The sequence below is a fragment of the Tinamus guttatus genome, unplaced genomic scaffold, assembly GCF_059628265.1.
Source record: "Tinamus guttatus ecotype Peru unplaced genomic scaffold, ASM5962826v1 Tinamus_guttatus_pri_ptg000397l, whole genome shotgun sequence".
Lineage (NCBI taxonomy): Eukaryota > Metazoa > Chordata > Aves > Tinamiformes > Tinamidae > Tinamus > Tinamus guttatus.
In genome coordinates this window covers 39,947-51,750 of record NW_028288931.1, presented here as the reverse complement: position 1 = coordinate 51,750, position 11,804 = coordinate 39,947, and the positions used below count along the sequence as shown (strand labels likewise).

Genomic DNA, 11,804 nt, shown 5'->3' with positions numbered 1-11,804 from the left:
GGCGGAGAGGCTGAGGGAGGAGGAAGGGGATTGGAGGCGGGGGGGGGCGCTTAGAGGAGGCAGGGCCTGATTGGCTGACTCGCGGAGGGCGGGGCGGCAAACACTGAAGGCTCCCTGGCTCCTCCGCTCATTGGCTGCGGCAGCAGCAGGCGGTGGAAGGGCGGGTGGGGTGGGGGAGCAAGCGGGATTCGGCAGCACCGTGATTGGAGAAGAGCCACGGGCTTTCCGGGGAGCCCCGCCCCCACAGCCAAGGCGGCGCCCTGGGGACGGCGCGGAGGAAGGGCCGGAGGGAGCCCTAGAGAGGGCACGGGGAAGGGGACAAGGGCTCCTGCACCTCCCCACCAGCTGGGCGCTTCCCGGGCGTTGGGGAGGGCCCCGCGCTCCTCTGCCCAGAGTAGCAGCTGCCCCTGAAGACTCATGACCCCCTGGGGAGCAGGCCCTGCAGCAGAAGCACCTGTGCAGCCATAGGGAGCCTTCTGGGGCCCCTGCTGCCCTGAGGAGTATGGTGCAAGGTCCCCGCAGAGCAGCACCACGCAGAGCGGCACAGCCCCTACAGCGTGTCCTGCACAGCAGCAACAGCCCTTGCCCTCGGACACCCTGTTCTGCCTGCAGTGCAAAGGCCCAGAGAGTTGCAGTGCCATACACAAGACTCCAACAGTGCCTGGGTTCCATCTGCCAGCGCTGTGGCTCACAGGGGCCCTGAGCCCTATCCTGCAGCACAGGGGAGTTCAGGGCTGCCCCAGGCAGGACAGAGCTACCAGGGCAGCAGGACACCCCCCGGAGAACCGGCAATAATACCAGACGGCAGCCTCTGAACAAAAGGGCTTTGTTTGAGAAGAAGGGGTAGCAACCAGAGAAGGGACACAGAATAGATACCAATGGAGCAGGCAAGGGAAATGAAAAAAGTCACAAACCCTTTAAAGGAGGGTTATCAAAAGAAAAAAAAAAAAAAAAAAAAAAACCTTGTGCTGAGGAACCCCACGCTCTCCCAACCACCAGCCAGGGAGGGATGCCCAGGGCAAGGTGCGGAGGCAGCTGGCAGGAGCCCCAGTGCCCTGTTGAGGGGGCACAACTGTCCCAGCCTCACTGTGCATGTGGTGCCAGGGCCATGCCAGAGCTCCGGCAGCACCTGCAAGGATCATCTGTGCTTCGTTCGAGGGAACTCCTTCCTCCCCTTGTCACGGCCCCCGAAATAGCGGACCCTGTGGATGGCCTGGAGCTGCTGCTCGATGGTGGCCCTGATGTCCACGTCATCGGGGATGTGGACATAACGCACATTCCTGCCTGTCACAAAGAGCTCATCCAGGTGGCACAGGGTGCCCTGCCTGTCCATGAAGGTCACCTCGGCCAGGCGCACGTTCATGAAGGCGTCCACATTGGTGACGCGCCCAGAGGCCGTGCTCTCGTCGCGCAGCTCCACAGTGGTGACGCGATTGCACAGGCCCTGCAGCAGGATGACCAGGCTGTTTTCGGCGATGGTGCGCTCCTTCACTGAGTGGCTCACCTCCATGGCAGTGGTGGGGGGCGGGTGAGGCCGTGCTGCGTCCTGCACACTCTGGTCAGCTCTGTGCTGCTGCACGGCCACCTGTTGGAAGATACTGCACCTCCTCTGTGCACTTGCACACTCCTCCACCTGCATGCTCATCTACCTATGCCCCCCTCCTTGCACACGTGGGTGCCGCACACCGTATCCCTGCTGCCTACTTGCACACGCATGCGGCGATGGCGTCTCTTTGCACACGAGGTCCCCCCGCCCCTTTCCGCCCGCCCCGCTTACCTCCCGCAGCCCCGCGCACGCGCAGCCACCGCCGGGCACGCTCGTGTGCAAGTGCCCCCGCCCACGGCCGGACGGGGCGGTGCGCGCCGCGGCGCGCGCCTGCGCACTGCGCTCTCGGAGCCTCCCACCTTCCCCGGCCCCGCGCTCAGAGCCCGTCCATCAGCGCCAGGAGGTCCTCGCCCTTGGCCGTGCTGCCGGCGCTCGGCTCCGCCACCTCCAGCTCCCCCAGGATGCGGGCCAGCTCCTCCTGCCGCGCCGGCTCCTGCAGGGCGCACACGAACACACAAAGCCTCAGTCCAGCCCCGCAGCCCCCAGGGTGCAGCCAGTGCTCCTGAGGGTGGCTGTGGTTCTCCCATTTATACAATAAACTACACTTAGGTGTTCCTTAAGTCACTACTACAGGCAAGACTCAGTTCTTAAGTGAGGAAAAAATGAAGGGACTCAGGGATTCAGGATGTGCGGTACATACCTGAGTGGCTTCTATGTTGATCACTTTGTATGATAACTCCACTGGTCTAGTCAGTGCTGCGTGCCTTTATGAAAACAAGGAGCTTAAGTCTCATAGCAAATTACGAGCCAACGATGAAAAGAGCATCAGATCCATGAGGCTCCTTTAGACATGTGGCTTAGGCAACTTTGCTATTTCTACTATGCAAATTAATGTATTAACACCAATTGGCAGTCTTATCCCTGGCTTGGATTTCATATGGTAGCTGTAGAGCACTGGGAATATCTTTAGTTACAAATGACAGTAAACACGTTTTGCAGAAATAAAATAATAAAATATCTCATTACCCTTTTGCTCCCTGCTAGGAGGAAGCTAAGGTATTCAGGCCTGTTGGGCTTATCAATTCTCATGAATTAAGATACATACTTATCTCCTGGAATATATATTCCAAAGGTATGTATCTGGCGGATGGGAAGGCTCAAGGGACATAGGCTGCTTCAGTTGTGTGTGACAGGACCTAAGCACAGATTTTCACAGTGCCATTTGAAGGGACAAGCAGTCCTAAGGACAGAATCATGCATCACATGTGAAACACCAAGAATGCAAATGGATCTCCTCGCCGGGATTCCCAATAAACCAAATCACAAACCCCAAGCAAGCACCACTTGAACATACTCTTCCTCCTCATCTGTTGTGAACAAATTTAGTCGAAATCCTGTTTCATTGCCACCAGGTTCCTTGATTTCCAGGCCTCCTATCAGCCTGGCCAGGAAGTTCATTTCTTCTTTAGCAAGAGGATTAGGGGTTATATTCTCCTGTAGAAAAGAAGTAATGCATTAATTGGCCAGATTAACAGGAAAATAAGGACTGCAATGCTTTTGTTCATTTCTCATGCTACATAAGTAGATGTGATGCAAATATAAAATACATTTCTGTATTTTTAATGGTAGAGATAGTGCAAGTCATAATTATCAGTTACACATTTAAAATGGATTTTTACATAGAATTTATACACCAAGGACAAAGTTTTCCAGCAAAATCAAGCTGCTGAGAAATCTGTAAAAGCAGTTTCCTGTTTTCTGAAGAGATTAAGATAGGAAACAAGATTTCGGCTTGCCATTACATAAGCCTCTACATAAGCTTCTTTAGGAAAATGTGTGTGTCTGCCAGCTCAAAAAGAATCTTGGAGAATTGGATGAGGCTCTTTCAGAAGTTATCCCGTAAGGTTAGACTAAAAAGATTGTTATTGCTTACTTGAGAAAGGAGATGAATAAAGAGGAAGATAGCACAACTATGTACTAACTGTTTTGGAGAAGATGGATGTAGGCGTTTCATTTAGCATCCCCATCCATTAAGAGATGGGGGAGGCAGAATGTAAAATCTGATGAATGTGGTGAAACTAATCACACAAAGTGCTAATCACCCATCCCTGCACAAGCCCCCCGTGGGATACGCTGGCACCAGCTATAGGTGATGGCAAGAACCGAACGAGAGGAACAGAAGAGCACTGACCTTTGCATGTGATGCCAAGCTTTTGGATGATCCTGCCATATGTGTCTCAACGGGCCGGCTAACACTGTACCTAAGGAGGAAAACATATAGGGAAGAACACCCTGTTACCTGTAGGTGACACCAGAACAGAAGAAAGCAAATATGGGTGCAGATATGGTTTAGCAATATTTTTCTGAAGACAAATAACTAAAATGAGAAGTTCTGATACAGTTGTATGGATTAGTGGTACATTTAAATGTGGAAACGACAAAACTGTAAGAAAGAACACTGCAGTCTCTTGCTCTGAGAGTGGAAAAGTAGGTCATATAAACAAACAAAAAAGCATTCCTTGAATGAAGTAAAAATGGAATTGTACTTCAGAGAATATGCAGTACCAGAAAAGACCAGTTGCTAGTCAGCTCTACTGCAGACATGGGTTAAACTTTGGATCTTTATTTATACGCATCTACTGCTAGATATATATTTCTGGGGGAAATCACTCTGTGAAAGAGTCAAGCTGGTAATAGTGCAAGAGGCAAAAATAACTAAACAAGGCTGATACTGTCCTTCTGGATAAGCATATGATCATCACCATTTGCTTTCATGTTTCTATGTAGGACAAAAATGACTTACATATTTGTTCCAAGTTTAAGGACTCTGTCTCCATAAAGATCAAAAGACCCTTCCCTTTGTGGAATGACATAATTTCCATCAGTGGTAAATTTAGTTCTTTTAACTTCATCTCCATTGTGATTAAACATCCTTAAAAACAAGTCATTGTTGAAACATATTTAGTGGTACATTTCAGTAGTGACTCGCTTCAGTAGTGGCTCATTGTACAAGAAAGAGGAAAAAAAAAAACCACTATTCTGCAAATTGATGGGAGTCTACTTTAAAGGATAAATAAAAGCTATGTAATAAGGAATGACAAAAACATGCTTAATGCTGCATTGCTGAGGAATTTAGCCCCAGATCCCCTCCTATAAATAATATTTATTAGAGATTCAGATATCCATGCATCGTGAGCAACAGTCTAAGCCTGAGTCCAAGTCCTAATAGACATCTGTGACTGCCTGCTACTTTGTGAGCAGCCATGCATGCAAGACACTACAACCATATAAAAAGTGGTTCAAAAGTTACCTGATAAGTCCTGGAATTTCGGTACCCCATGGAACAGGGCCCGATATTGGCAGCACAAAGCGGCCATTGGAGTTTTGTACTTTATCCTTCAGAAAGATGGAGACCTGCAAAAGAATATTCCACCCACAAGAACATCAGCTCAATATCTTCTGATCTGAGTTCTTGAAATCTGACCTAGTAATTTTCCTTCGTGAAATTTTGAAGATGAATATCAGAAGCACATGAAGTCAACTGAAAAGCATAACTAAAAAAACCCAAGCTTATAGCATACATATAACAACATACCTCAATTTTCTAGCTACAGAATCAAACTTCCTTCTGTTCTTACCAACTAATTATATTGGGCTCTTACCCTTATATGCATGTCCTGAAAAAAAATGAGGAGTGTTTGCCTGATCAGTTGAAATTCTCCAGCAGAAAGAGGGGTGTACACCTAGAAAGAGAAAAAGAACCCATGATGTGAGAACCCATGATGTAGCAAGTGTGTTAAAGATAGAAAAAAGTACACCAGAATACTGCTGGCCTAAAATGATTTGTGTTTGCCAGAAGAACTGCTGATCATTATCAATAGTTATTACCAGTGATTAAGAGCCCAATTTAATTTCTGTTGAAGTCAGTGGAAACTTTGGCTGGGTTAAATGGGCAATGTATTGATTTAAAATGGGCCAGTAGGAAAATAACAATACGATTTTAGAGAGTTCCATCTCCGGAAACACACTGGCTACATTTCAAGGCTTCTCATCACTTTTAATAGTTTATGCAACCAGCTCCCTTTCACTGAAATACTCATGTTCTTTGTCCAAAGAATTCAGCAGTTTCATTAGAAAATGCTATTAGCTGGGAGGTCAATCTGTTTCCCTGCACTTCAAAACAAAGGAAGAATACTTGGATTGTTCTGAGACTGTGAAAAATTCCACTGATGTGATATTTAGTTTCTAGAATTAGCCTGAAGAAAAAAAAAGTCCTGAATACCAGTGAGTTCCACAGCTTAACTAAGAGTTCTTACTTCAATGAGCTGCCGGAAGGTTTCATCCACCTGGTTAAGAATGCTAGGGGCATCTCGAACAAAATCTCTGATAGCGTCCAGGTGATTGAAGGTGACAAGCAGTATGTCCCTGGGCCGAGGGCACAGCAGAACTTGGTATTTGAAAGCCATAGTCATAAGGTCATACAGCTGCAAAGTAACATAGGTGAAATTCTGGTCACACCACGGCACAGATGGCAGTGTCACTTAGATTAATTTCATGTTGACATAGAAAAGAACTTAGATAAAGAATGCTTTCTGAATTTCTTAAAACTAAGTATTTAGATCCTGAAGCAGAACTATGGAGTTTTGAGTTGAGGTACTGAAATATCCGGTGTCATGAACTTCCCTGTAGTTTCTTAGGCTTAGAACCAATTTTTCCAGACAGAACAAATGGGAAAGTCTTTTCCGCAGAAATTACAGCTAATTATCACAATCCAGAACCTGTAACAGCAGCAGTTAAGAAAATACAGCGTAGTATATTATAGTTAGGACTAAAAAGATAGTCTTTTTACCTTATCCATGCTTGCCTGATTCAGCCTCATGATTGAAGCATGAGCGAGCCGGTCGTACACTGTTCTCAGAGCTTTCTTGGAATAGAGTTCCTGTGGTTTAAACAGTTCTTCCATAAATTTTTTATTGAACATAGTTGTGATGATGTCATTCATAACTGTAAAGACAAAGACTCTCTTTATTTTATTTTCAGAAATTGGGCAATCATCTCTTTCATTTCACACTGAGAACTTGGGACAATGACCACTGTGAGGATTCACATAAGTCTTACCTGTGCGAATCACGCACAGAGTCACACACACACACACACACAAAGGGAAACCAGCACTCTAATTTCAACATTTTTTCAGCCAGTCCAATATTGGTCTAAGACAGCAGCACCATCTCTACTGGCTGTCCCCGGAGGCAGGACTGTTATTGAGGATGTAGGCAACAAACCCTATTTTCCAATGGGAATAAGACTGTTTTTGCTGCTTTGTTTTTACTGCTATGGCTAGCACTTTTCCCCTTTTACAGAGTTTTATTTGTAGGCTACTCCAGTATGCATCTCTAAGAGCTAAGTTCTGCTTCTTTAGACAACTGTTTTGCATCAGCTCTAGATTTTTTTTTTAAATACAAACTACAGCTAGCTGACTCACCCCTTTCTCTTTCCAACCACTGACACTACAGAGTCTACTATTCTTCCTTCTAAACAGAAGCCTCTTGAATTATTTAAGGCTCCTTGAAGTATTTGTGTTAAACAGATTAAGACTGACAAGTATTTAAGGAAGCATTTCTATCACTGGGATCTGTAGAAGGCAATCCAGGGCTCTTACACAGCAACTTCTGAGGATACTAGAGCAGTTCAAAGGCTTACAATTCTACATAAACTTTCCTAATAGTCCTTGATTTTGTATATGTAAATTTGTTATGTAACATTCAAGAATATGTAAAGGTTATGCTCTAGTTACCAAACTTTAACAAAAATAAGAGAACACTCTGCAGTGATTCAAGCAGATGTAGCTTCCAAGCTTTTGTGCTGGATTTGATATTTTCCCTATTGAATACCTGATACAGTCTATGGAGTTATCATAAATAATCAGTGATTTCTCCACTGATGAAATATTGAGCAAGAATTTACAACGCACTTAACACAGATTATTGTACAAGGATGAATCTCCCTAGGCAGATGACTTATTAAAGTTCATAATGCTCAATTTAGTTCAGTTGCTGAGCAGTGTGGATCCAATTATCCTAACTACAAATGGAAAACAAACAAACATCCTCCTCATCCTCGCATCTTTTCAAATACACCACCCATAAAACATTCTCTACTTGTTTTCAGTCCGAGGCACAAATCCTCGCTTTTGCTGAGGTATATTGAACATCAGTATAGCAGACACTAAGCAAAAGGAGTGGAGAAAATCAAATGTGACCTATTAGTACATATTGCCTTTTAATGTAATCGATTATGACAAAAAGATGAAATTTTGTCTTATACTGCTAAGAAAAGTATTCTTCCGTTCTCTCATGATGACACAGTAAACAGATCTTAAGAGCATAGGTAATGCCTAAGGAAATATTTACATTGTTCTAACAAGAGAAAATGACAGAGAAAGGACTGTTAGCTCAGGGATAATGGCACGCCAAAAAACACAGCATGGAAGCCATTTAGCAGAGAGAGATTTTATCAATTGTCATGAAGAGAAGGGATTCAAATATGTATAATGCGATGAACAAAAGAGAAGCTAAGGACTTGGAGTGGTTTCTGCCTACACGTGCCATGTCACTGCTGAGGTACACGTCACCTTTTCGTACACTGCAAAGTAACACGGCTCGTATACGCGGCCTGGGCCTGGGGTCTTCGTGCCTGGGTTCTGCTCGTGCTTCTCAGATTACATTGAAGGCAGCAGAAGGAACGCTAAAAGTCTGAAACAGTTACACATTTTACTTGCTATTAAAAATAAAATACTTCCATGAGAAATAAAAGCCCAAATTTATTCCTAACTGCTGACTGCCATAATTGCAATTGAGCCTATCTGCAAAAAATGCACATACATTCACACTGCACTCTCAGATTTGAAATAACTACTGCTTGAGGTTTCACAGTCTCTCATTTAATTTTTCATGCTTTCACTGTGTATTTACTTTGTTATGTTAAACATTTAGTTTTAATATAAAAACAGTTAATTACCATGATTTTATTAGCAACAGAATCATGAGGTTTTTTAGTAATAACTTTTTGAGATCGTGGCTTTTTGGAGCAGTATTCAAAAACAGGCACTTTCTCTCACAAGAGAAACTGATCTGACAACACGCAATCTGCACAGTGTCTTTACCATTTAAGTGTGGCAAGCTCCAGGATATCACTATTTACCTTCAATAAATATTCAAAACCTACAAAGGACTCCAGTTTTGAAAAATATGAATCACAACCCCTATCTCACTTAAAAGAGAGCTGCTCAAAGAGACACTAAGTTGTACTCATGCTCGCCTAGCAAAGTCCTGTGGTAGTTTAAGAGATTTAATCCCTTATACAGCTGCTTATCACATCTCTTTGCTAGAGGCTGCCATTTCATAGGAGAGACTAGAAAGAAAGACACGTTCTGAATAGTCTGACGTCTTAGACCAAACTCTCCTACAACAAGAATTTAAGGTAAAGTGCCAGGATGGTGAAATGGGAGCTGTTTTGGGATCTCTCTGCTGCAAGGGTAGTGGCCACTGGCAGAGATAGCTGAGCGGCCAGGACACTGATGTCTTAAAACTTCCCTGGAGCTCATCTGTCAAAACCCTAAACACGCTATTAGAAATATCCTTACAGAAAGGCAGCGTAACTCATAACCCGCATTTAGGCAAGAATACAGCATCCACAGTGCTCCTTACACAATTAGATGTTTTCATTCACATGATGTTAGCATCATTTTGTCTAGAAAGATCACTCTGACAGTAAGTTTAACCTATTTACATGTATTGTCTTAATTAAATATACAAAGAGGTTGTTCTAGAAGCCATGTGATTTCAAAGTATTTTCTCTTTTTCTGAAAATCAAAAGCTACTGAAGTTAATTTCAAAGAGAAGACAGGTGAAGAATATTAACCATCTGTGACACTATCATTAGAAGGCTGCAGAAACAGCCTAAGTGTGTTTGTGTAAAATGCACATGAGCCTCACCTGTGTGCATATATTTGCATGTGTCTATTGTATGCAGCTAAAAGATTACAGTACCTCGTTTCCTGTCCACATCTGTCCATTCATCTACACGAAGCATGAGACAAAAACATTGGTTCAGGAAGTAAGAACAATAGTTTCAAGGAGAATAAAAGAAATAAACTTGAAAAGAAAACAAACTAATGGGCATTGTTTTTATCTACATTTAGCGCTTAATAAAAAAGAATTGTTCTGTTATTTGACATCTTTCAAAGAAAACATAAGAGATGAAATCCTGCCCTCAGCAGAAATAGCAGCCAAATTTTTGAACAATTAAATATATGTATGGATAAACTAGTACAGACCTAGTTCTCCTGCAGAGAATTCAATACTGAGTTAACAGTGTGCTGGTTTTCATTACAGAATATTGAAGCTTTCTGAACTGAATTCACCATAACATGACAGATAGCAAAAGAGTTTTTAAATGAAAAGCTGTTTTAATTTGCTAAAAAAAAATGCTAAAAGTGCTAAACAGAGTAGTGCTTAAGCTTTTAGGCTGGTACTTTTTTTTAAAAAAAAAATGCATAAAAGGGATCTGCTTTTATTTTTTTTTTTTAATGAAATGCCAGATAGATTTTTACTCAAGTTGGGAAACGGTCTCAGGAACCACTTTATTTTACTTGAAAACTTTCATAATTGCATATGATCTTTTTCCTTGCAGGCATTAAAACAAAACAAAAGAGAAGAACAAGAAACTACCCCTGTCTGCATAAGAAGAAACACTACTCTTCCTGCAACAGTTCAGGGCCTGGATTGAGGTGATCAATTTTGAGTTCCAAAAGCAGATTCCTGGAGTATCAACCTCTGAAACAAGTACAAAAACATTTCCTACTGTACTGGCACACACTTTGCAAGTTACTGCTCTTTTCTTTTCCTTCCCCAGCTGCAGGCATGCGTTTAATTTTCTTGAATTAAGTTTACCGATCTTTAGCTTATACAGCATAACGATTTTCTTGAGGAGGTGAATACAGGTTACATCCTAGCAGTCCTTACTGAGGAAGCATCATGGAAGATGTTTAACGCAAAAGGTTTTACTTCAAATCTATAGCAAGAAAAGCCCGTCATCAACTACTGCAATTCAGGTGTTAACTCTGGTGAGGGAATTACTTGGCCCCGACCTTAGACAACAGACACTGTGAAGTTGCACGACCTTTGAAGTATCCTTCTAATAATGGCACAGTAAGCGTATGAAGTATATTTATATTTGTTCCTCTGTTTCATGAGGAGGTCACCTCTGTTTCATGAGGTCACCAAAATGTGACCATTGTCTTAGGAAGTCAAGGTGTTTCAAGCTCTAAGCAATGGTGCAGATTTCCCCTTTGGATGGGGATGGCAAAATATATGACGTGAATATAATTTAATCTCCTCTTGGGAAGCAGCCACCCTCAGCAGCATCTCCAAATACCATTCCCGCAGTTCTGGAGATCATCTCAGACCCCTCAGTTGTGTCGGGAGTCAGCAACGCCCGAGATCAGCAGGAATATGGACACGCAGCTCCCGGCGCCGACACGGACACACGCAAGGACCCACGCGAAGCTCCCGCCATCCGGCCCGGCCGGAGGCCGCTGCTGCGCTGGGCCCTGCCCCTGCGGCGGCGCCTGCAGCTCCACCGCCCAACCCGGCCCTGCCCGGTTCCGGTCCTGGCCCGGCCTGCCTCACCTTTCCGGGCCTTCTCGCCGGGGATGCTCTGCGCACGCAGGCGCTGGTCCAGGATGTAGAGCATCTCGCCTCCCAGGTTGAGGAAGAGCAGCGGCAGCGTCCGCGCCGACATGACGGCGACACCAAGACGCGCAGCAGGAGCGGCGCCGTTGCCTAGCAACCTACCTCGCCCGGCGACCAATCGCGAGGCGTCGTCTTGGCGGGGCGGGCACCGCCGGGCTTGCGAGCCCCGACCCTGCGCGCCTGCGTGCACAGGAGCAGCCCGCGCATGCGCAGGCTCAAGGCGCACGTACGCGAGCTCTGGGCACGCGTGTACGAGCCCGCCCTGCCCACGTGCACAAGCTACACGTGCACGAGCACACCCCCCACGCACACACCCAATCACACACACTGTGCATGCACACACACCTGCACACAGGCGCACTGAGCACGCACAACCCGTGTACACACACACACTGCACCAGGGACGGAGCTGTTTGGGGCAGACAGGTACCAGGCGGGCAGGGTGGCTGTGAGCTTGAGCAGAATGCTCAAGTTTCTGTATTCATCAATAAGGAGGTTTCTCC

General features: G+C 45.0%; 2 protein-coding genes across 5 annotated transcripts; both read right to left on the bottom strand.

Moving 5' to 3' along the window:
- Window positions 1–1,131: 1,131 nt before the first annotated feature.
- On the bottom strand, window positions 1,132–1,522 carry LSM10 (LSM10, U7 small nuclear RNA associated). Its single transcript, XM_010211096.2, has one exon. The coding sequence runs from the start codon at window positions 1,508–1,510 to the stop codon at window positions 1,139–1,141; it is 372 nt and encodes a 123-aa protein (XP_010209398.1). The 5' UTR covers window positions 1,511–1,522; the 3' UTR covers window positions 1,132–1,138.
- Window positions 1,523–1,922: 400 nt separating this feature from the next.
- Window positions 1,923–11,361, bottom strand: OSCP1 (organic solute carrier partner 1). Of its 4 annotated transcripts, XM_010211097.2 has the most exons (11): window positions 11,239–11,361; window positions 9,598–9,627; window positions 6,396–6,550; window positions 5,863–6,030; window positions 5,209–5,289; window positions 4,857–4,960; window positions 4,350–4,478; window positions 3,738–3,807; window positions 2,901–3,040; window positions 2,247–2,310; window positions 1,923–2,039 (listed from the first exon to the last, which is right to left on the bottom strand). In XM_010211097.2, the coding sequence occupies exons 1-11, from the start codon at window positions 11,348–11,350 to the stop codon at window positions 1,923–1,925; spliced, it is 1,170 nt and encodes a 389-aa protein (XP_010209399.2). In that variant the 5' UTR covers window positions 11,351–11,361. The 4 variants fall into 4 exon arrangements, with proteins under 4 accessions (XP_010209399.2, XP_010209400.2, XP_088387118.1 ...); XM_010211098.2 differs by lacking the exon at window positions 9,598–9,627; XM_088530992.1 differs by lacking the exons at window positions 1,923–2,039; window positions 2,247–2,310 and having other exon boundaries at window positions 2,811–3,037.
- Window positions 11,362–11,804: the final 443 nt, after the last annotated feature.

What these genes read in the sequence shown, in the direction of transcription:
- OSCP1 (XM_010211097.2), bottom strand. Translation starts at nt 11,350, where the DNA reads ATGTCGGCGCGGACGCTGCCGCTGCTCTTCCTCAACCTGGGAGGCGAG. An exon ending in AGATGTGGACAGGAAACGAG is followed by an intron (nt 6,551 to 9,597) that starts GTACTGTAATCT and finishes TTGTCTTTACAG; the next exon opens with TTATGAATGACATCATCACA. An exon ending in ATCAGGCAAGCATGGATAAG is followed by an intron (nt 6,031 to 6,395) that starts GTAAAAAGACTA and finishes GTTACTTTGCAG; the next exon opens with CTGTATGACCTTATGACTAT.
- LSM10 (XM_010211096.2), bottom strand. Translation starts at nt 1,510, where the DNA reads ATGGAGGTGAGCCACTCAGTGAAGGAGCGCACCATCGCCGAAAACAGC.